Source organism: Pseudorca crassidens, chromosome 14 (genome assembly GCF_039906515.1).
Source record: "Pseudorca crassidens isolate mPseCra1 chromosome 14, mPseCra1.hap1, whole genome shotgun sequence".
In the NCBI taxonomy this organism is placed as follows: Eukaryota; Metazoa; Chordata; class Mammalia; order Artiodactyla; family Delphinidae; genus Pseudorca; species Pseudorca crassidens.
The window spans coordinates 36,407,789-36,431,770 of record NC_090309.1 but is presented as its reverse complement, the minus strand read 5'-3'; the positions used below and the strand labels follow the sequence as shown (position 1 = coordinate 36,431,770).

Here is a 23,982-nt window from a genome sequence, read left to right as displayed (position 1 = left end):
AACCTGTGCTCCCTGCAGTGGAAGCACGGAGTCCTAACTGCTGGACTGCAGGGAATTCCCCAGAGTTGTAAAATTTAAATTCTGTATAATTCTTATTGTGGTCAGTTGTAAAATTTCTAAATATGAGATATTCATAGCGGTAGTCAGCACTGCCAATCAAGGAATGCTCAGTGTAGATGACAGAGAAAATCCTATAGGATGTTCCCAGCCAACCTACACTACAGAGAATGAGCATGGTTGGGAGCAGAGAGGGCATGAGGGAACTCCTCCCTGCAGTGTACCTTGGCAGAGAGTGGAATGCAGCCTTGGCTCCAGTGGGGAGGGCAGGCTCAGCTGCTGAGCATTCAGGATCTGCCAGCATTCAGGAGTTGCTGTGTTTATTTTTGTTTTCCTGCCCTACTGTTTTATTACCTTTTTTTTTTTTTTAACTGCTGGAGGTAGAGACACAGTCTTTCTTGGCCCAGGTTGAGGGAGAGGGATGCGAAGGTAAGCAGTTAAGCAATTTCTATAGTTTGTCTTTAAATTAAAAGATATTTCCTTTAAGGGACATCAGTTGAGAAGAAAGGCTTGTTCAAAAGCAGAATGCTTTCTTTCACTCTAATTAGCCATTAACTAAAACACTCAGAAATCTTTGCTTTGTAGCACTTATGAAATGCTTGGGGACTTAGTGTGTATTCAAAAATCTGTCCCCAAAATTGGAGCTCTGTGACAGCAGGACTTCAGTAGAGGCAAAAAGAGCTAAAGAGAATGGAGGATTCTTTTGGGTTCTTTGATTCTATTTTGGATAGCTAATCCACTCTGACCATCAAGAAACCTTATACATACTTACTATGTAATTTCTAAATACTAATTTTTTCCCTTTCCTTTTGCATTTTCAGGTAATGTTTGAAACTTACCAGTTTTCTGGAGTGTATGTAGCCATCCAGGCAGTTTTGACTTTGTATGCTCAAGGTAGGTGAAGCTTAACTTTTAGTATAATCAGTTCAGCAAATATTTATTAAATATGTTTGATGTCAGAGGAGTTTGATTTTTTGGTAAGTTGTAAGTCCCAGAAGAGCACAATATATATGTATTTATATTTATTCAAATATTTTAAGTATTTATTCAGATTTCCACAATTTCTAAAATTTGTCAAATAAAATATACACATTTTTATTTTCTTTACTAAACAATGAAAGACTTAGGAAAAAGAAACTTCTCAATTTTTTTAAAAGTAGAAGGTTCCCTCTTTTAGGCTATTTAAAGTTAAAAATGTTTTATAAAGTGGAGAATGAAAATGGAATTTGTCCTCAGAATTGGCAGTTAAAAAGAAATAGAGCCAAAATGTTAGTATAAATCATGTTTGTCAAATACATAATAGGTTAAATACAAAGGAAAAGGCAGACATTTGAGAGTGCCTTCCTAACTTTTGAGGTGGATTTAATGGAGGGGAGCTACTGTGTTTTCTTGGTACTGCCGTTAGTAACTGCCTTGCTGTCCATTGGGAATAAAATAGTAGCCATGTAGGGAGAACTCTTTATATCCTGATGGTCTTATTGAGAACTTAAGGGGCCATCAGATATGTGCTACAGAGTTTGTTAGGCACTTAAAATGTAAAGATGCCTCAAGGACTTAGAATCTAATGGGGAAAAGATACAGAAATTGATTCAGCATGTCAGAGAAGATTTCTGAAGGAGGTGACAATTAAGTCTCAAGCCTTAGTACTTAAGCAGTGTATGACAATACAGTTGACCCTTGAACAATGCTGGTTTGAACTGCATGAGTCCACTTATACATGAATATTTTTTAATAGTAAATACTGCAGTACATGGTCCGTGGTTGGTTGAATCTGGGGATGTAGAGGAACCATGGATGCAGAGGGCCAATTATAAGTTATATGCACGTTAACCCCCATGTTGTTCAGGGGTCAGTTGTACTTGGGAAACAAACTAATATTGTCGTGATCCATCTGATTCTACACGTGTATGAGTAAAAATCACTTTTCAAAATACATGCTGGGTTTTTAAACTGTCTTTACTACTACATATAGATACTAAGAAAGTACTTGGGGAGAATTAAATTTTTAAATAGGCTTTATTCATTCACCAAGTGTAGCATGTGCCTCGATTTCTGTTTAGTGCAGAGGATATGGCAGTGAGTAAAGTAAGCTACTCCGTAAGCTACGTGTGGTCTCCTTGTCCTTAAGGCAGTTACAGCCCAGCTGTGAGTGATTAGTGCTTGTGTGCACCTAGGTAATTTTGTTTCATTTTTTTTAAAGTAAATTTCAGAAATTATTTTAGAAAATACTTTGGAAAATAGATATTAAAAATTTTGAATCTAAGCTTTGAAATTGGTGATAATAGTTCCATTTAGGGGGTGGGGATTGGACACTTCTGCTGAAATGATATTTTGTTTTAATTGAATGAAATTTACCTTAACAGATTTTTCTGGCAGTATTCATAAATTTATTTCTGTCCAAGGAGAAGATACCCTCTTTTAATTCCTGATACTTAGCTATTTTTGTTTACCTGTTGAATTCTTAATTTTGAGAAATGATAGTCCAGTAATACTAATCAAAAGAACTCTAAGCCGTGGAAAAATTCTCCTTCTTAAACAAGGTGGCTAGTGCTAACCAGTTAAACCAAAAAAAGTAAGAAGCAGCATTCGGAGCCAGGGAAGGTTTTTGAATAAGAGAGAGGTAACACACTGATTCAGGAAAGTATGTTTGACTGCATTTTGCAGACAGGATTGAGGGGAATAACAAATCATGGAGTCTGGGCTGGAAGTTAAAGTGGTCAGGGAAGGTATAAATGGAAAGGTAAGAACTAGATTGAGCGTTAAAGAATCCTTAGGAATGAAGTGGAAAGAATGAATAATCCAGTGACAGAAGGGTGTGGTACTAGAATCCGGTCAAATACGTAAGGGAAAGGCCAGTATGTAACCTAGTGGGAGTGTAGAAAATAAGGTGAGGTTGGATGGGAAGGTCTATTTGGAAAATAAAATATGTAAATTGCTGCTTTAGTTGATATTACTGGGAGTATTTTTGAATTAATGATATTGTGGATTCTTCTTTTTTACAATAGAAAGTCTCTTGTTTAAAAGAATGCAACCTTAAGAGGCAGTGTATGATTTTTATGAAACTTAAAAAATCAGTCAAGGAAAAACAGATTATATGAACTTCAGTAGGAGGTGGTATGAATAAACGTATTCCAAGATAAATCAGTTACTTAGTGCATAATGAGAAAGAGGGAGAGTGCCTACTCGGGGATGGGACAATGATAAAAGAATGCTTGAGCAAATTGTAGATAATGCATATTCTGGTTAAAATTTTTTTTGTTGTTAAAAATATTATTAGACTATTAAAAACTACTAGAAAACATGAGTCAGAAAAAGTTTTGTCTTTCCTGAATTAACCCTGACACAAAAGGTGAAACAGTAATTTGCAGCCATTTATAGTTTTAAACAGCACATATGAGAAACAAGGCAGCTTCTTTGCTGTTTTTTAAGAGGTTTAACTGACATTGTCTTTTTGGTTTCTGGTGAATAATTGAAATGATCCTTCGGCTAGTCAAGATGAATTGTTCTCAGATTTCTAGCTATCTAGTATCAACAAATTTTCCAAACACAGTTTTGTCATATGACAAAAATAATAACAAAGAACTAGATTATTTCAACAGGTTCACTATCAACTTGTGTAATATTTACCTTTCACAATGGTTTTCGTAAAAGTTATCCATGATGCTCTAGAAAATTTTACTTTAAGGGAATTCAGGGATCCAGATTAAGTTGGAAGGAAAAATAAAGACCATGTTGTATTTTTCCGTCCTAGGTCTGAAAAATAGTCCTAGGGCTATCTCCTGGGGTAGCCCATGATTAGACTAAAAGTCTCACAGGAGGCATGTGAGAGAACACTGACTTTAGTGTCGGTGTATTCGAAATAAGCTGCAAAATAAGCAAATAATAAAGAATAATAAATAATAAATATTATAAATAAATAAATTATTTATAAAATTATTATTTATAAAATTATTTATAAATAATAAAGAAATGCTGGCTTTTAGACCATTCTGTTTGGTTTCTTTACCAATATTTGAAATTTGCTGGCTTTGATTTTTCTGATTTGGCTTTTTATTTACAACCTCATGGTTCTTCCACAGGTTTATTAACTGGAGTAGTGGTGGACTCTGGAGACGGTGTGACTCACATTTGCCCAGTGTATGAAGGCTTTTCTCTCCCTCACCTTACCAGGAGATTGGATATTGCTGGGAGGGATATTACCAGATATCTTATCAAGGTAAGCAAAAAAAAAAAAAATGATAGAATTAGATTTTGTAGTTTTGTGTGTACCAACTTAACACAAAATTGAATGTATCATCTCAGGATTCTAGCTAATCTGCACCACCAGAGAAGTGGCCCAGTTCATTATTCATATAAAATCCATATGAGATTCACACACGTGATCTCTTGTATACTAATGAGAGTTCATCATTACGTAATTATATTTACTATTCCCAAGGAATGGGTAGAGAGGTATTTCAAAGATGGGGGAAGACTCTAAAACTTCCTTGAACAACCTAGGCAACCTTTCTGCCATAAGACCTTCCTTTGAACAGGTGGATGATAAAGTGTACTTGTGAATATAATTAGTTATAATTTTCTTTAAAACATTGCTGGATAAAGTATATAAGGCCACTATTTGGAGGCATGTGGGTTTTTTGTAATGTGGAAAAAAAAGGTTTAGAATGTTGTCTGTACCAGAATTCTGTAGTTAGTGTATTCTCTCCAGGTCAGTCAGTGGCTCTCAGTCAGGGATGATGCTACCCCCCAGGGACATTTTGCAGTGTCTGGAGACATTTTTTGGTTGTTACAGCTTTGCAGAAAGGCTGCTAAACATCCTACAATTAACAGGGCATCCCCTGCAACTAAGAATTGTAAGGTCCGATATGTCATTGGTGCTGCTGTGAAGAGACTGTTCTAGGATGAAATCTGTGCAATAAATTAGGTTGCATTAAGTCTTCACCTTGACATTGGGTTCCTTTAATCTCATTTAAAGTAATAATAAGATTGTTAATGAGAATTATAATACTCTCATTCTAAGCCAAAATTCTACTCGAAGGTGACTACCAAAGGAGTGCCCAAGGGATTTCTTTTGAACATAAGCCCAAAGATAAGGGGATTTGTTTTCTTAAGTTTTTATATGAAAATGTTGTTTATGATGCATATTATGTGGGGTTTTTTTGTTTTTAACAAATGCTATTGCCCATCTAATATGTGTCAGACATAATAGAAGTTAGGGATAAAACTTCGTTAAGACCTGGGGTATTTCATGAATATGGTATTGATTGAGCAAATTGCAGAATTATAGGAGTCCAGTGTAAAATATTATTTATTAATAGATATTTTGCTCATTTTGGCCATTTATTATTCATGAACTGTTAATTCTGTCTCTCTGTGAAACTGAAATATAAATCCTATTATGGCAAGTAATATTCCCATTTCTGAAATACTCAGTAAGAGCTAAGGCTTCACTGCCCATTGCATTTGGTATTGATGTGACATATTTAGAGAGCATTAATCGCTTTTGCAGAGTTGAACTTATTCAGATTACTTGTGGATTTACTGCTATTTTTTTGTACCAGCTGCTTCTGTTGCGGGGCTACGCCTTCAACCATTCTGCTGATTTTGAAACAGTTCGCATGATTAAAGAAAAATTGTGTTATGTGGGGTATAATATTGAGCAAGAGCAGAAACTGGCCTTAGAAACTACAGTATTAGTTGAATCTTACACAGTAAGTATTTCCAGTGTATAATATATATGTGGTTTTAAAATGGACAACTTTGGCTATTGGTGTATGCTTAAGGAGGTTTTCTTGGAATCCAGTATTTTTGGTTTGGGTTGTTATAATATGTATATGTGTGATCTTTGATGTCTTTCTACATTATGATTCTATGATTTAATTATTTTAGGATACCGTATAACATGAAATAAGGCAAGAATCATGTATTGCTTTTCTACTTTAGGATGCAGTTAGATGTGAGATATTATTTTGAGACTCTAGTACCTGGAATAGCATTTTTCAGCATGGGTTTCATGTAATGTTATTTCTGTGAGATGTTAATAGGTATTTCACAGAAATTAAAATGGGGGCTAATTTTCAGGTAAGTTTGGGAGAGAGTTGATTTCACTTTATTAAAGGACTTCTCAGAGCCTTTGATATGCTGATTTGTACATGACTGCAGTAATTCCTCAGCATTTCATGGGGCTGGTGTTCTGAGATACTTTGGGAAGTGGTCATCCTATAGGATGGCTTTTATAATTCAGTAGGTGGCAGTCTTCCTGACTTAGTATTTTCTTAATGAGATGTTCAAAACAAATGTTAACTTGAAATTGAAACTGATGAGACTTAGAACCTAGTTATAGTTTACACTAGGGGAGTTGATCCTCCCTGAATTTTTAATGTATTGCTGTCTTTAAGTCTGTCATTCATCTGGGTATAAAGTACTTCCACATTGCATCTTTGATCAATGCATCTGGAGACATTTTTTGGTTGTTACAGCTTTGCAGGAAGGCTGTTAAACATCCTACAATGAACAGGGCATCCCCTGCAACTAAGAATTGTAAGGTCCAATATGTCATTGGTGCTGCTAGGATCTAGTAGTTATTAAAATGAAATTGAGTGATAGGCAATAAAAGCAAGTATTCTTAAACCATTTGATTCATGTAAACTCAACCTATCACAAATATGTACATAATAGTCATTTAAAAAATAATTATAGGGACTTCCCTGGTGGTCTAGCAGTTAAGACTCCATGCTTCCATATGGATGGCTAGTGGGAAGCTGCTGCATAGCACAAGGAGATCAGCTCGATGCTTTGTGATGACCTAGAGGAGTGGGATAGGGAGGGTGGGAGGGGGAGGATCAAGAGGGAGGGGATATGGGGATATATGTATACATATAGCTGATTCACTTCGTTGTACAGCAGAAACTAATACAACATTGTAAAACAATTATACGCCAATAAAGATATGTAAAAAAAAAGAAAAAAGGTTACCAGGGGATAAGGTGGGGGAGGGATAAATTGGGAAATTGGGATTGACATATACACACTACTATATATAAAATAGGTAACTAATAAGGACTTACTATATAGCATAGGCTACTCTGTTCAGTACTCTGTAATGACCTATATGGTAAGATCTTGAGTCTAAAAAAGAGTAGGTATATGTATATGTATAACTGGTTCACTTTGCTGTACACCTGAAGCTAACACAGCATTGTAAATCAACTGTACTCCAATAAAAATTATTTTTTTAAAAATTGGAGAAAAAAAAAGACTGCGCTTCCACTGCAGGGGGCATGGGTTTGATCCCTGGACGGGGAACTAAAGATCGTGTATGCCACATGGTACAGCCAAAAGAAAACAAAAACAAAAATAAATGAATAGGGACTTCCCTGGTGGCACAGCGGTTAAGAAACCACCTGCCAATGCAGGGGACATGGGTTCGAGCCCTGGTCCGGGAAGATCCCACGTGCCGCGGAGCAGCTAAGCCCTTGAGCCACAACTACTGAGCTCGTGCCACAACTACTGAAGCCCGTGCGCCTAGAGCCCGTGCTCTGCAACAAGAGAAGCCACCGCAATGAGAAGCCCGCACACCGCAACAAAGAGTAGCCCCCGCTCGCCGCAGCTAGAGAAAGCCCACGCACAGCAGTGAAGACCCAACGCAGCCAAAACTAAATAAATCAAAAAAAAAGAATAAAAATAATTATAAATTTTTATAAGTTATATTGTTTAATTTTAGAAGATACTGATCCAAATAGTCAATAAGTCGATACTTTGCAACTTAATGATCTCCAGATTTGCTCTGGGGAGTCTTTCCTGAAGCCTTCTTGGCAGTTACCCTAGATTTATAATTTGTCACCTACCTGACTTTGGAAGAAAGTGTCATGAGGCAGAGCATAAGGGAACTAGAAGTGTAAGACATATTTTATTTATTTATTCTCCTTTCTCAGAGAGTTTGAGGTAGGTTACAAAAATACATGCAACAAATAAACAGTGAACTGATGAGTAAATGAAGAGGGATAAGAGTGGACAAATAAAGGAAAGGGTAAGATTTGGTGCAAAGAAATGGGAAGCATACAGTTTTAACAGTTCCAAGAGGTAGTTCCTAGGGTAGGTGGCCCCAGGCTGGCCTGCAAATAGAGCTTTGAGAAGAGCCACACCATCAGAGGCTGGAAGGGCCAGGTACAGAGGTTTTGGTAACAGTAGTGTGCCATGTGAAGTTTTTCCATGTATCTTGGGGTGATTTCAAGTTTGGGTTTTAAAGTTTATTTTTTTTTAAGGGTAAATTTTTTTTTAAAGACATTGATTTGATTTATAAAAAGATAATTTTGGAGTGATTGCTTTGCACATACTTGTAAACAATCATAGCAAACGGGGGTAAATGTCTTAAGGAACTTGCTTCATCATGCTTTGTCATATTGGAAAGTCAGTTTTGGAATCTAAAGATAATTATTTTAATTATGTTATTTTAAACAAATATACTGTTAGAAATGTTAATGTAAAACTAATTCTGGTATGTCATACAAAAATGTGTCCAATGCCAGCGTATACAAGCATGCTTGTTACCTAGGTCAATTCAGTGAATTGTGAGGGAGTTTTTGTTTAACATTTCTCATTTAATTAAATATAAACATGATGTAACTTAAGAGTTTTCTGCACAAGGTCATGTTGTAATGGTATCTGACCAGTTGTTTAAATCTCATTTTCTTAAAATTATATTTATTCATTATCATTTAAAATTTAATAGGACCTAGTAAGTAGGATACAACAGAATTGCCCAATAAATAGTCTAGGTCAATATTCTTTAAGTTTTCTTGATCATACAATTTTTTTAGATTAAATGATTTGACAGAAGTTTCACACGTGATATAAAGTGTTTTGATGACAAAATAATAGTTTCCCAGAGTAATTATTTGGTGAAAGGAATTACTTAAAATTTTTAATTGAATTTGTCTGTGCTCCATGGTAAAAATATCCATAAACTCACAAATGTGTTAAAATGATAAGCAACACTGACCCCAGCAAAAATCCAATTGCCATGGGCGATTAGCGCCACCTGTAGTGCTCACCTGCACACACCAGTGGATCATCACACACTCGTGCGTTGGCGAATCCTCCAAGAAATTCCTCCTATTTGGGGCCGTGACATACCATTTTAAAAGCAGAACATAGCATGATAATAAAAACAATTATTTTGATGTATTTAATTTACCTTTTTTGTCTTTTTTCAAAAATGTATTTTCAGAGAAATATATTGCTGATAATGATTTTGGTTCTAGAACAGGTGTTTATAAGTTTATAAGTACTAACATCTAAAGAGCACTAGGAACTTTTAAAATCTTTTGCTGATACCTGATTGTTCTTGGTTTCTAGCTCCCAGATGGCCGCATTATCAAAGTTGGGGGAGAGAGATTTGAAGCACCAGAAGCTTTGTTTCAGCCTCACTTGATCAATGTTGAGGGAGTAGGTGTTGCTGAATTGCTTTTTAACACAATCCAGGCAGCTGACATCGATACCAGGTACATTAGAAATTGTTGTTTCAAAGTTATTTATCAGAAACAGATGGAATAGGGCTTCCCTGGTGGTGCAGTGGTTGAGAGTCCGCCTGCCGATGCAGGGGACACGGGTTCATGCCCCGGTCTGGGAAGATCCCACATGCCGCGGAGTGCCTGGGCCCATGAGCCATGGCCGCTGAGCCTGCGTGTCTGGAGCCTGTTGCTCCGCAACGGGAGAGGCCACAACAGTGAGAGGCCCGCGTACCGCAAAAAAAAAAAAGAAAAGAAATAGACGGAATATAAATAGCTAGAATGACCAAGTTGTCTGTTGTCTCACTCAGGTTTCTGATAGGATGACACTGGTTGTTGTGTCAGGTGTGTCATTGTGTCTCAGGTGCCTCTTTAATCTTATTTTGAAATAGTTTAAATGTTGAAAGTTGCAAGAATAGCATAGAGAACTCCTATACACTATCCAGTTTTCAGTTTTACTGATTTTAACATTCTGCATGTTCGTGTGCTCTCTCTCTCTTCTTTCTTGAGCCATTTGAGTAGGTTGTATGCATAAGTCCTCTTTACTGCTTAATATTCACTTTGTATTTCTTAGGAATGAGGCTATTCTCTTACAGCCACAGTGCATTATTGAGTTCTGGGGATTGATTACTGACATACTTTTATCTACCATCTGTATTTCAGTTTTGTTCACTGTCCCAATAATGTCCTTTATACAGTTTTTCTTTTCTCCAGTAAAGGATCAAATCTAAGGTCACACATTGTATTTAGTCGTCATGTCTCTTAGTCACCTTTTATCTATTATAGTTCCTCAGTCTTTTATGACATTGATATCTCTGCAGAGTACAATTTGGGTTTGAATGTTTTCTCATGATTAGATTTAGATTGTGCATTTTTGGCTAGAACAGTACTTAAGTGATGTGTCCTTCTCAGGTTATCACATTCAGAGTGATGTCTGTTTGCTCCGAATTGGTGATATTAGTGTTAAACTCTTAATGAAGTTTCCTATTTTCTCCACTGTGTACGTTTTCTTTTTTTTTCCTTTCCTGACTTTTAAGTAATTTGTGGGAAAATCTTTGAGACTGTGTAAATCTCCTGTTCCTCATCAAACTCTGGCCCCCACCCCTTTTGGCATCTGTTGATGATTCTTGCCTAAATCCATTTTTATTGTGGTGGTTGCAAAAAGGTGATTTTTTCTCATTCTGTCATTCTGTATTTATTAGTTGGCATTCTAGCATAAAGAAGTCCTTTTCCTTTCTCCCTTGTTTTGTTTGTTGATTATCAGTATGGTCTCATGATTTTATTTGGTGGATTATAATTTATTACTGCCTTACTTCATTTTGGTGCTAAATTGTTCCTGATATCGCCTGTGAGAGCCCCTTCAAGCAAGCTCCTGTGTCCTTTGATGTGCCCTCATCTCTTTTTGAGCACATTCTACTTCATTCTGTTTTGTGGCACAGGATATTCCTGGCTCATCTTTAATTTTGTTTTCTGAATAGGTAGTGAAAACTATACAAAAAAGTATACTCAGAAGTATTACTCTCCCCACCCCTTGTCTTTCACCCTAGTCCTCCTCCCTCTTTTTTATTTTCTTGCACAAAAGGTAGCATACTGTAAATACTCCTTTGCACTTTGCTTTTTTCACTTAATGTATTTGAAACAAGCTTTTTTTTTTAATGTCTAAAACTGCCTTCTTTTTATACGGCAGGTTTTTATTATCCGTTTTATTCACGTGTGTATGTATGTCAATCCCAATCTCCCAATTCATCCCCTGCCCTGCCCCCGCTTTCCCTCCTTGGTGTCCACACGTTTGTTCTCTACATCTGCCGCTTCCTAGGGGTTGTCCTTATTCTTTGTTCCAGTTGCATTCTTTTTTCCAGTGTGATAATGCAGTGATAATGCTGCATTTAATAACCTTGTGCACACTGTATCTTTGTATTGTTGGGCATATATATTCTGAAAAAATGTCTGGGGGGAATAGTTGGGTTGAAGGATAAATGTGTGTGGTTTTGTTATTGCTCAGTTCCCTTCTATGAAAGTTGTACCCTTTCTTTTTCCCACCAGTCATATATGAGGGCACCTGTGTCCCCAACAGCTTGTTCACACAGTTTTTCAGCATTTTACTTTTATGCCAAGTCTAATGAGCGAGAAATGATATCTTAATGTAGTTTTAATTTGCGTTTCTCTTAAGATTGAAGTTGAATATATTTTTCTATGTCTAGGGCCATTTTTTTATCTTATCCTGGTGAATTATCTGTTTGTGGCTTTTGCCTGTTCTATGGAATTAAAAAAAATGTTTTCTCTCAGTTTTTGAAAAAGTTCTTTTTATATTAGCTCTGTGACATCTATTGCAGACAGTTTGTCATTTTTCATTTGTCTCTTATGGTGTTTTTGGCCATACAAAATTTTGTTTTTATTTAGTTATATAAAAAGATTTATAATCTTTTATTGCATCTAGAGTTTGAGTCATAGTTTAGAAAGCTCTCCTTTGTACTCAAGTTATTGAGAAATTCACTCAGAAGCATTTTATTAAGCAAGTGTTTGCCTACTTCTTTATTTAACCCTGAATGAAATAACCCCCTAATTTTTGTGGGCTGGCTGGGGAACAGGCTGGTAATGGAAATTAATAAAAATAGCAGTTGGCTTATAAAAAGCTGTAAATCTAATGGAAGATGATCAAAAATCTCATCTAGACTTAATAATTATGATAAATTCTTATGGTAGGGATTGGGTAGATGCTTTTGTCCCTTGATTTAATGATCACTAATAGCAAAATTATATTTCAAAGTGCATTCCTATTGGTAGTGATTAAAGTTTTGGTGTTCCTAAAGCAATGGAGTGAGGTTCAGTACCCTCTCCACGTTGCTAGCTCTGGAAAGCAGCACAACTCAGATTTTGTTTTGCATGTCCTGTGTGTTGAAAGCATACATGTAAATGCTCATGGGGGGCTTCCCTGGTGGCGCAGTGGTTAAGAATCCGCCTGCCAATGCAGGGGACACGGGTTCGAGCCCTGGTCTGGGAAGATCCACATGCTGTGGAGCAACTAAGTCTGTGCGCCACAACTACTGAGCCTGCACTCTAGAGCCTGTGAGTCACAAGTACTGAAACCCGCGTGCCTAGAGCCTGTGCTCGGCAACCAGAGAAGACACCGCAATGAGAAGCCCGTGCACCGCAATGAAGAGTAGCCCCTGCTCGCCACAACTAGAGAAAGCCCGTGCACAGCAACGAAGACCCAGTGCAGCCAAAAATAAATAAATAAAAATAAATTAATTTTAAAAATAAAATAAAAATAAATGCTCATGGGCACTTACCACATGTAGCTATACCTCAACAACTTAGTTTATGTCACACTCATGTGCATACTTCTGCAATTAAATACAATACAGAACTTATTCTAGAAGCTAGAATTATAATAGCCTGAGCCTTTGAGAACCTGAAAGTAAGTAAAAACCTGGAAGTGAGTTTGAATGAGGCCAAAATGGATGTGACTTAGCTCCTGAGTTTTACTAGGAGAAGAGTTCCTCAGACCCTCACTTCAGATGATGTTACTTTTACTACATATGCGGTTATTTTAGATTTGATTATCTGGTATCATGACCAACAGCATATTTAAGGAAGAAAGCGAGGACTGCTCTAAGAAGAAGCAAGCACATCAATCTAACCAAAAAGAGTAGCTGACGGCCTCAAAGCAAAGGAGCAAAGCAAGAACTGGAATCGTGGTAGAATATGGTTAATTATAGTAAACAACCACATCTAAGTGGCTACATGGAAGCACTGTGATAGCACAGTCCAAATACTGCAAGTTAGTAATGTAAACTGGTCATTACTAAAAGACTCAATTACATTTGCTAGAAAATGTTATGTGCTTTAGAAGTATTGTTATCAAAATGCTAATAATTTTATATATAAAGAGGGTTTATTATCTATTAACAGTAGTAATAGCAAACATTCAGCCTTGTGGTTTACATGTTGAATTTTATTTAATTCTCCCAGCAGCCACCTGAGGCTGATGTAAATAAAAGCAACTCTGAGATACTGTTTTCCTAATCTGAAACCCCTAATGAATACCTATTGTGTTTTTCTAGATCTGAATTCTATAAGCACATTGTGCTTTCTGGAGGGTCTACTATGTACCCTGGGCTGCCATCACGGTTGGAACGAGAGCTTAAACAGCTTTACTTAGAACGAGTGTTGAAGGGAGATGTGGAAAAACTTTCTGTAAGTATCTATCAATAATCCAACTGTTAACGTACTTTTAAAACCCTGTAAAATAGTTTGTGACTCTTGACAGCCACCAGAGGGAGCAAGAAGTCTTTCTAAACAAATTCCTAATGCAGTCTAGTGTAGCCTTGAAGAGGTAGGAAGAAGTAAATGGTTCAAGATGAGCTTTGTCTCAGAGCGGTCCTAGTGCCGGGGCACCTCTGTATTCAGTGTATCGAGGCACCTGGGCCCAGGGCCAGGTATTTTGGTTCATCTGTAACAAACAGTCTGGAGCCAGAGGTGCCTGTAAGTATATGGGAAGAACCTGTCGTACTATGGGGAGAGAAAGACCCCTTTGGGTTTGTTTTTTTTTAACTTGTTTTTTTAATATGTAGTCAGCATTCAGTGCTACTCTTGGACTGTCTCATGTTTCTGACTGAGTTATTTTCTGGCTGTTTCTTGCATATGTCTTATCTCCCCAGTCAGATTGTAAACAACACCGTGTCTCCAGTTCTTTTGCATCCCCGTCAACTATCATAGCTCTTGAAACAGACTTTAGTTGGTAGTTGTTGGTGTGTAGAGTAGGAAGAAATTTTTAAACTAGTACGTAACAGTTGGTGGTTATTTGGCATTGATTTTTTTTCTACAAACCCTGGACTGTGTGAAGTATACTATACATACTATGCATTCAATTAAGAGTCGTTTAATTCTAATTAATCTCTGAGGTTCATCTCACCAACTTTGATCAGTTTATATAATGAGATTACATCCTACAGAGGGCTGTATGTATTAGAGACACTACGTCACATCTTTCATTTGTGACTCGAATTGTTGAAATTAAATTGTGTGTGGACTCATACATTAAACAAATTAAAAGACTCAAAAGGAGCCATGTTGTCTAAGTACTTCACTCATTTGTCTGACTTTGAGTATACATATAATTTAAAATCAGTCTCAGATGATTATTTAGCAAATGCTTCTTGAACTCCTTCTAGGTGCCAAACACTTGTCTAGATGGTGGGAGAAACAAAACAGTGGTGAACAAAACCAAAAATCCCCGCCTTTAGTCTGTGAATAATATATCAGTAGTAATAAGCACTATGGAGAAGTCAGATTAGGGGCTAGAGAGCAGGCAGTGATTGGGGGAGACGGTGTGCTCCTTTGTGTAGTGTGATCAGAGAAGTACTCCCGTGAGATAAGATGTAAGCCTTATTCAGCCACGGGGAAGTTTGGCTTTCCTCCTATTGAGAAAGGAGGATCTTGCGCAGAGATGGTAGGATCTGACTTGTTTAAAGGATCATTAAGTCTGGGTGGTGAATAGATTGTTGAGGGAAGGGAGGAGGAAAGGTGAAATCACAAGACAGGTTAGGAGGCTCTGAGAGGAGGAAGGAGCTGGGAGAGGTTTATAAGATAGACGAGGAGATGTGAAGTGGTGTCTTGCAGAGTGCAAGAGAGAAGAGAAATGTCACGGGATTGCCGAGCAGCACTGAGGGGCTCACCTGAGGTAACGTTTAAAGCTAGATGTTGAGTTTCTCCGACACGTGTTCAGTTGCTTGAAGGCAGGGGCAGAGCAAGAGAGTTGATAACCCGAGTTGGTGTTCTGCCGAGTGAGGGAGAGAAAGACAGAATCACTGAGGATGATGTCAGGACATGGTGGAGAGAGCACGCACACGTGCCACAGAGCGGGTATGAGGAGGAATAACCTGGGCATCTATAGCTGCCCTGGGCAAAGAGGGGTGGTGGATGGAATAGTCAGATAGGGTGAGTTTCTGAGTGGCTGTGGAGTTGCATGGAGGAGGGAGAGAACAGTGAACAAGAATTACTGTTACCAACCTCCAGAGTTAGGCAGGTAGTGAGAGAGAGAGAAATAGCAGCCAGTTGAGAAAGCTGCAGGGGCAGTGGTGTCCTCAGGGGCTAGCCAGGTGTCCCCGAGAGCGGGGTTGCCAAACCATAGCCCTGGACCAAACCTGGCTGTTTTATAAAGTTTTTTGGAACACAGCCAGACCCATTCTTTTGTCACATAATATGTTACCTATTGTCACATATCGTCTCTGGCTGCCTTTAGGTGTTGCCAGAGAGACCTGCAGAGCCTCAAGTGCTTAGTCTCTGGTCCCTTGCAGAAAAAGTTTGCTGACCCCTGCCAAAGAGTAAAAAAGTAACTAGAACAGTTAGAACAGTAGGTTAGCCTCAGAATTAATAAGTAAACAGATGTTTTTCTATGTCATGTGTTATGACAGATCCTACGGTTCATTTATGTGACGTAAAGACAATGTAGAATGACATAGTTATTTTGAGTCTTTTTGTGGGATTTGTGACTTTGTAAATAAAACTGCTGTTTCATTTTGAGGTTTCTCTTTCAGGTGTTGACTGACCTACAGATGGAGGTCTTTGTTAGACAGTTAATAGTGGCTCCTGCTTGTCTTTAATTTTGGTTACTGTGTTCATTTTTTCCAACATCCTCATAATTTATTTTGACCGTATTAGGCCTTGTTTATTTTGAGAACATTTCGTTTGAATTTGAGAGAATAGAAAGTGAGCTTTGCTTATAAGAAAAGAACTTAAAGCTTACTCTATTGCATGGGACTACAATCATAGGGGCGTGAGACCTTGAAGAAACTATAGCAGTCCTCTTATCCCAACTCTTCATTTGACAGCTGGCCAGGTGATTTGCCCATTAGTGGGAAACCTGTCACAGGGCTCTGGTACTTGGGCTCTTGGTAGGGCGAACATGGAATTCTTTGTTCAAATCAGGCTGCTTTTGAGAGTGACAAGGAGTGTAGTTAACGATGGGGCCACAGGTGTACATTGCGACTGTTCTAAGCACACTGGGATGGATGTGTGATCTCCTGGCTGTGAGTTTTGGGCAAATTACAAAATTTCTCTCTCTAACTGAGATACTTACATCACAGGACCTCTGTGAGAATTCAACAAGAGAATATAAGAAAAAGTCATTTTCATAAAGCAGAAAGCACCACGCGTGTGACATTTTATCATCTCTTTCTCCTTTAGAAATTCAAGATCCGCATTGAAGACCCACCCCGCAGAAAGCACATGGTATTCCTGGGTGGCGCAGTTCTAGCGGACATCATGAAGGACAAAGACAACTTCTGGATGACCCGACAGGAATACCAAGAGAAGGGTGTTCGTGTGCTGGAGAAACTTGGGGTGACGGTTCGATAAACTGCGAAGCTGGTTCCCATCACACCCCTAATGCTTTCTTTTTTCCTTTATTGCCAATCTTTGAACTCATTCAACTCCAGGACATGGATGAGGCCTCTCTGTGCCCTTTGACTGGAAAGGTCAGGTTTTATTCTGGTGTCTTGCAGAAGTTTTGTTAAATTTGTGTTGATGTGGGTAAATCTGACTGCTTAATTCCACCACTTCCCTGCAAACACTAGAGGGCCGGGGTCCTGTCTGCTGCTCTGTTTCTCCTAAGTAGGCATTTAGATCATTCCTGTAGCCTTCCTATTTTCACTTTCCTGTTCTAATGCTGCTAGTTTTTAGTCTTTAGCACACTAGGTGGTATGCCTTTATTAGCATAAGAAAAAACAACTTCCACAGGAGCTTTTATGTGTTATTGGGGTAGGGTGGTGAGGGCTGAGTGGGCGGCTGCTGAACCCTTTGTAGCGTTTCCCCTGTGGTGTGGCGCTTTCTGTGTTACTGCTGCAGCTTTAAGTACCTTAAAGCTTCTGGTATTAACATTTTAGGGAAATGGTAGGCTCAGAACTAAAGCGTTTGGGGTGGGATTTTGCTTGGAGGAAAGGGGGGGGTTTGATTTTATTTTTTTGATTTTTGAGCTTTTCTGCTCTGGGGTACGTAAGATGAACTTTATTTACAATACTTTGATTTGGCAGGTTTTCTACTTTTGGTCTGCCTGGAACTATTTCCATATGCTGTAAAAAGCAAGTGTAGTGTCCCATTATTATGTGACTTAGGGATTTTTTATTTGTTTTTTAAAATCAACCAGATCAGCTGGGAGTATACTCCCTAGAATCTACCAATGGAAAAGTAACATTGAAAAAAAGCTTTTGGAAATTCAAATTACAGACAAAAAGTGCTTAAGAGCTGGTATTTTTCTAAGTGCTTCTGTTAATACCAGAAGCATTAAGGTAACCCAGTGCCAAGTACCATTCTTGCAAAATTCTTTTATATAACCAACCAGTGCTTATTTAATAAAAACAAGTAGATACATATAAATAATTACTGGCAGTAGGTTATAATTATTGGGTTAAAAATAACATTGAAATATGGGACTTGTGCCAGTTGGGTAATTTTCACTAGTTTTTTTTTGTTGCTATGTTTTCATTTAAAACCTGGAAGTGGAGTAAAATTTGACTATTTAAAATGTTGGCCAAAAAGAAATCAAGATTTAAATGCATATTTGTACTGAAAAACTAATCATAACTACTAAATCTCAGCCATCTTAAGCTTGAAAGAAGAATTGTTGGTATTTTGTAAATGTTAGCCGATTTACCTGTCAGAAAACCATATTTATGAATCCTGTTGGTATTGCTTGGTATCTGAAAAAATATCAAATAGCACCCAGACTTGAATTCCTTCTAAATTTGAAAAATAAAGTAATAAGAAATTGTATCACTCTAAGTACAAAATGCACATTCTGGAGAAAAATGTTTTTCTTCATTTCAAAACATTCTTTACTAATAATGACTTTGAAAGAAGAAGCGTACTTTTTTGGGTGACTGAAATTGGAGAAATTATTGTCTATAGCATCTCTTTTTTTGTGAAGAAACTTAAAAATCAGTTTATATGAAATGAGCAGCAAAAGAAGGTTAGTTTTAATTATGCAGCTTCTGTTAATATTGTGTATTTTTTGTCTGTTTTACCTCAATTTGAACAAGTAAAAGAAGTTCGCCTGCATGCTGGACATGCTTCAGTACACGTGAATAGCCTATGAATAACGTTTGTTAGATTTTAGGGACGTGGGTATCAGAGTCACTTTGGAATTCTAAAGTGTTCCTAAGTCATGTTCTTATAAATCCCCCCCACCCCAGCCTTTTGAATACTGAGTTGTTAAAGGACACAGATGTAGGACCAGTATCTACTAGTTCATTTCAGGTAAATGGATTGACTTCTGACCTTTGGTCATGATTTTAAAATATGGGGGTAGAAGACAACAAAGAATGGGATAGACTCTTAAATAAAGCAATGAAAGCATTTGTCATTTGTCCCTTGAATGTAGAATTTGGTTTTAATTTTATAATTCTGCTAGCAAACATGACAGTTAAAATGATGTATTAATATATAGAAAGAGTATAGTTTTTAAATTACATTTTATAATTTTCCTATTCCAAGGTGAAATAACGCATTTAGTAATTTGGGGGTGGGGTGGGGAAGTATCATGTTTAATTGGAGTTGTCAGGTATGAGTCCTTCAGAAATTAAATTTTTTTCGGTTTTAAAAGAGATCTGATATATAGCTCTTGAAAACCTTTGTCACTTAAATTTCCAATAATTAAAATTCTTTTCTTTTAAAATTAGAATTGCCAATGCCTTGACCTTTGAGAAGGGTTTCTTAGAAATAGGTCCTGCATTTAAACTTTTTTCTTTAAAATGTGTTATTGGAAAAAAAAATGTGGTATTGGATGTTATCTTTTACACAGTTCTGAGCACTGTCAACAATATTTGGAAAGTATTTTGAGAGATCAATGGAAAGTTAAACATTCTAAATTTAACATGAATACACTTCTTTTTGATTCAGAAAATAAAATCAGATTTTTCAAAGTAAATTTGAATTTTGTCTTTGTTTTTCCTCTTAATAGTATTTCTCTTTGGTTTCATTTTCTTATTTTTATTCATATTTTCGTTTTTGCTAATGCAAGACGGATCGACAACTTTATGCTAGTTGTTAGGCAAAGTTCAGTTCAGTGACATTCTACTATATGACGAACAATAATTTATTTTTGGTATGATCTTTATTTCTGATATGATTTTAAATACCTAAGGGGGGAAGAAAACCCTAGGAATAAAAGCAAATCACAGCTACAGCTCTGTTAGACTTTCTTCCCTCTAGGAGACTGTTTTGTCTCCCGGAAGATTTAAGGAGGCTTTGGCAGTGTTAGGAATGCTCGAGAGATCTATATGGAACATGCCTCTTTTCAACAACATTTTACCTCATCTGCAGACTTCTAGGCATATTATTTTTAACAAAGCAACTAAAGACACATGAAAATTTATTAAGCTGACCCAGCCCTTTCTTACTTTTATACTAACCTTTGAGGATGGGGTCTGGGGAGCAGATGTGAGGATTTTTGTTTTTCTTGCTCCATGAACTGTGTGCTTGAACCTCATTGCTCCCTTCACGGCCAGAGTCACTCAGGACTTCCTGAGGTTCTCCTCTGGTGTCTTTTATCCAGTCTCTTCCTGGTCACCAGAAGAATGGTGTGATTGCTATGTCCATGTTACAGAGGGGCACTGTATTAGGTGTCATTGTTGATGGAATGAATGACTCAGTGCTCTTCATTCTTTTTTTCACCCACAAACCTTGACCACTGTACAACTGAGTGTGGTTATTAACTACTAATTTTAGAACTATCGAAGAGGGTATCCAACGAAAGTGAACCAGAAACTCAAGGATTGATTTTAGCTCAATATTTAACATGCTGTCTAACCTTGGACTAATTGGCCAACTACCCACAGTACCTGGGGGTATTTGTAGGATCACTTTTTTTCCTCCAGCTCAAATTTCTTGAACTATTTAGAAGCTTGAAAATGCTACATCAGAGGTAAGTGGAGGAGGTGGGGGAAGGACCTGGAAAAGTATATTTGCAAGTGTTGAGTGCTTTGTAAAGGCCAAATTACTGACTTTAACCCTGCCATATTGCAGTTACTTTAGCTACAGAGTAAAAATAAAGTTGGGATGTAAATAAGGCAGCTCTTAGTAGTTAGTATTAGCAGGGAATTGGTTCCAGGACACTACCCACGTGTCCCCCCCAGGATAACAAAATCCAAGGATGCTCAAGTCCTTTATATAAAATCGCATGGTATTTACCTGTAATCTACACACGTCCTCCTGTATTCTGTAAATCATTCCTAGACTACTTATAATAACACAATGTGAAGGCTATGTGTTACCTAGATAGGGCTTCCCTGGTGGCGCAGTGGTTGAGAGTCCGTCTGCCGATGCAGGGGACACGGGTTCGTGCCCCGATCCGGGAAGATCCCACATGCCGTGGAGCGGCTGGGCCCGTGAGCCATGGCCGCTGAGCCTGCGCGTCCGGAGCCTGTGCTCTGCAACGGGAGAGGCCACAACACTGAGAGGCCCACGTAACACACACACACAAAAAAAAAAAATTAAAAGAGAAATTTGGGCCTTAACTGAGGTTCAAATGTTGAAAGTAGTAAGTTGATAATATACATTTGACCCCTTAATTTGAAATCTTCAGTGTACCTCCAAATGTGTGTGTGTGTTTGTATATGTTTTCTTAGATCTATCTACATGTGAAAGTGTTTGGCATTCAATTTAAGAACTATTGAGAAGGAATGTTGGTTTGGAACCTAAAACTACTGACTAGGTACAATTCAAAGGATCTTGATCAGTTAGGGAAGCCATTTTGCTTGTTTTGCTTTTACTTAGCAGTTTAGGTAGAATTTAATATGTTAAGTATCCTACAGAAAATTTATGTAGCTAGAGTATAATTATATAATTTTTAAAATACTCAGATCATTGCCTCTCAATGTCTTTGAAGTCAGAATCAGATGGAGTGTTTAAAAGCGCAAGTTCCTGGGCCCCACTCTGGACCTCCAAATTTGACTCTTGGGCCTGAGGATTTGCCTGTTTTCCAACTGCACTGATGGTTCTGATCCCCGCCAAAGCCCTCACTCCCCTGCTGTAGGATATTAACAGGACAAACAGGACCCACACCTGCATGCCCTTGTCTCCCCAGGGCCCCAGGGCCCACACCTGCATGCCCTTGTCTCGCTCTTCTGAAAACTAGAGCTTTCAGCAAATAGGTTCAGAAGTCAACAAGCCCTGGAAACTGATGCTGACCTCCACCCCACCGCCCCAAACAAATCCTCAGTTCAGGTGGTGATACTATCCTTTGCTCAAAATGCAAATTCTTCTGGGAAGGTTAAAGCACCATCAGTTATTTACAGGTTGGTGTGAGTTAAAAGGAAGTCCAGTGACTCAGACTGACACCTAGTGAAGATTAGCAGCTCTTTGTGATTTAAGTGGAGGGAAGGTCTAAGTTTCACCTGAGTCCATTGGTGAAAACAGGCAGGATCCTGAGGAGAGTAAAAAAGTCAGGAGGGTAAGTTCACTTTTTAGGGGCCCCTGTAGATGCGAGTTGGGTGCTGGAAGTGGTGAAGTGACCAGAGCAAACTGCTTATTTCAGAGTGGTTTTTAGAGATGTTTTCTCCTCCCTTCTGACTTGCATGGTTCCCAGCTCCCTGAACTCAAGGTAGTACAGCTAGTACTACGATCCAGGCACTTGACTGAAATGATTTGTAGTCTGCAAGGAGCCCACCTACCAGATGTAGCTTTACTTCTGGAGAGGAAATATCTGTTTCAAGTTCCATGCAACTAACATACAAGCGAACTTGGATGCAGTGTGGAGACCACTTATATACAATTGATTCAAGTTTTGATTTTTTTGTAAGCTCAGTTCGTTATAAAATTTGGAAGTTTGTGGAATTTTATTATTTTAGTTGATAGCTGCTAGAGAGAGAGAGAAAAGCTTACTCTTGCATTTGCTCTTTTAGGCAGGAATAATTGTAGCCAGAGATTTGCACGGAGGGGGGCGGGGCACTGCAGCTACTACATATTAAAATTAAGTAACCAGCTGCAGGTGAGGAGGTGGTTAGTTTTCAGTGCAGAAACGCTCTCCAAGGAGGAGGTTGGTGGATCCTCTGGGTGAGTAGGAAGTGACTTTTATCTTCTGAACCTAATTCTTATATAGCTCATATAAGTAAGTTTTAGCATTTTCTGTAGAAGGAAAGTGTGTGGTTGATGCTGGATGCATTTTCTTGCTATTTGTTTGCCTGCATATCTCATTCCTACTGTTTTAAGCTTCTCTTAAATTTTCCATTTCACCCTGGAGCACACAGCAAATATCCTCCAGCATTTTAAGCACCACCTCTGATAGTACAGTTAGCTAAAAATGTGTATCAGATGTTTAGAGCCTTCTTTGTTCGCCGTGTTGACGCAAAGTTTGTCCAAAAGTGGAAATGTTTATGATGTCCAATAGTCACTTTAATGACTGCTATCAATACATTTCTTATGACATGAAAACTGACTGAAAAATCACAAGGTCCCCTAAAGCAGAACGCTGTTCGTAATGTGGATTTGGGGGGTATCAGTGTTTCCGACTTGCCTTTTCTCAAACACACAGGTGAAGGCTGTGCTAGGAAAACTATCTTCTGACTTTAAGCTACTACTCTTTTAAAACGGTGTGACAATTTCATGGTTGTCTTTTTTTTAAGTTTTGGATAATTTTACTAATCTCAGAAAAGAGATGGCTGAGTTATCTTTCTCTTCCATTTTATATATGTAGCACTCTTACGCCTTAAACATTTTTTCTCTTCATACCATTCAAGGGAAGCTAAGATTTGTGGTGTGAGCCAATGGAAATCTTCTCCTAGGTATTTGTTTTTTTAAAAAAATTGAAAAGGCTTCCTTGAGCATTCTAAATGAAAGTTTTCTTTGTTTTGTTGCATTTGTGGGTCTTTCGAACAAATATATGAGGGGAAAGATTTATGTAATGAAATGCCCATGTTTTAAGAGTCTAAAGAAGCTTAGATTTGTGGCACTCCCACCCCCATCTCTGCCATCAAATCACTGAGACGAAAACTTCTGAATATGGCCTGGATCACAAAAAAAACCTTTGCTGTTCCCACATTCTCTGAAATGACATCTTAAACTCTTATAGCTCAAGCTTTGCTAACTGGCAAACTAAACTAAATGGAAGCCCCCTTCACTAGCTGATTTGATTCAAAAACCTCACACCGAAGGAGGGCCTTTTCCCACTAAATTTCAGTACAATAATTACTTTCAAGAGTATATCCTGTTTTCTACAGGCGTGGAGCTTGTCTGCTAAAATAATTATGTGTGAGGCAGACAGGGAAAGAATTGCATCTGCAAAAGGCAGGACGAGTTTAGGAGATGAGGAGGTAAGCCCCTCGCTGACTCACAGCTGCCCACCCCGCAAGGAGAGAGCTGGCCAAGAACCTCCACGCTGATTTATGGAGGAGAAATGAGGAAACCGTTTACCCCAGATCTC

The 23,982-nt window shown here is 38.0% G+C and overlaps 1 protein-coding gene across 1 annotated transcript in view; it reads left to right on the top strand.

Moving 5' to 3' along the window:
* Nucleotides 1-19,491, top strand: part of ACTR2 (actin related protein 2) — a 35,471-nt gene extending 15,980 nt beyond the window's left edge. Inside the window, exons 4-9 of the mRNA XM_067704884.1 lie at nucleotides 879-951; nucleotides 4,137-4,273; nucleotides 5,619-5,768; nucleotides 9,415-9,560; nucleotides 13,631-13,763; nucleotides 16,755-19,491. Of these exons, the coding sequence (XP_067560985.1) occupies nucleotides 879-951; nucleotides 4,137-4,273; nucleotides 5,619-5,768; nucleotides 9,415-9,560; nucleotides 13,631-13,763; nucleotides 16,755-16,925 (810 nt within the window). The 3' untranslated portion in view covers nucleotides 16,926-19,491. The remainder of the gene's footprint in view (nucleotides 1-878; nucleotides 952-4,136; nucleotides 4,274-5,618; nucleotides 5,769-9,414; nucleotides 9,561-13,630; nucleotides 13,764-16,754) is intronic.
* Nucleotides 19,492-23,982: the final 4,491 nt, after the last annotated feature.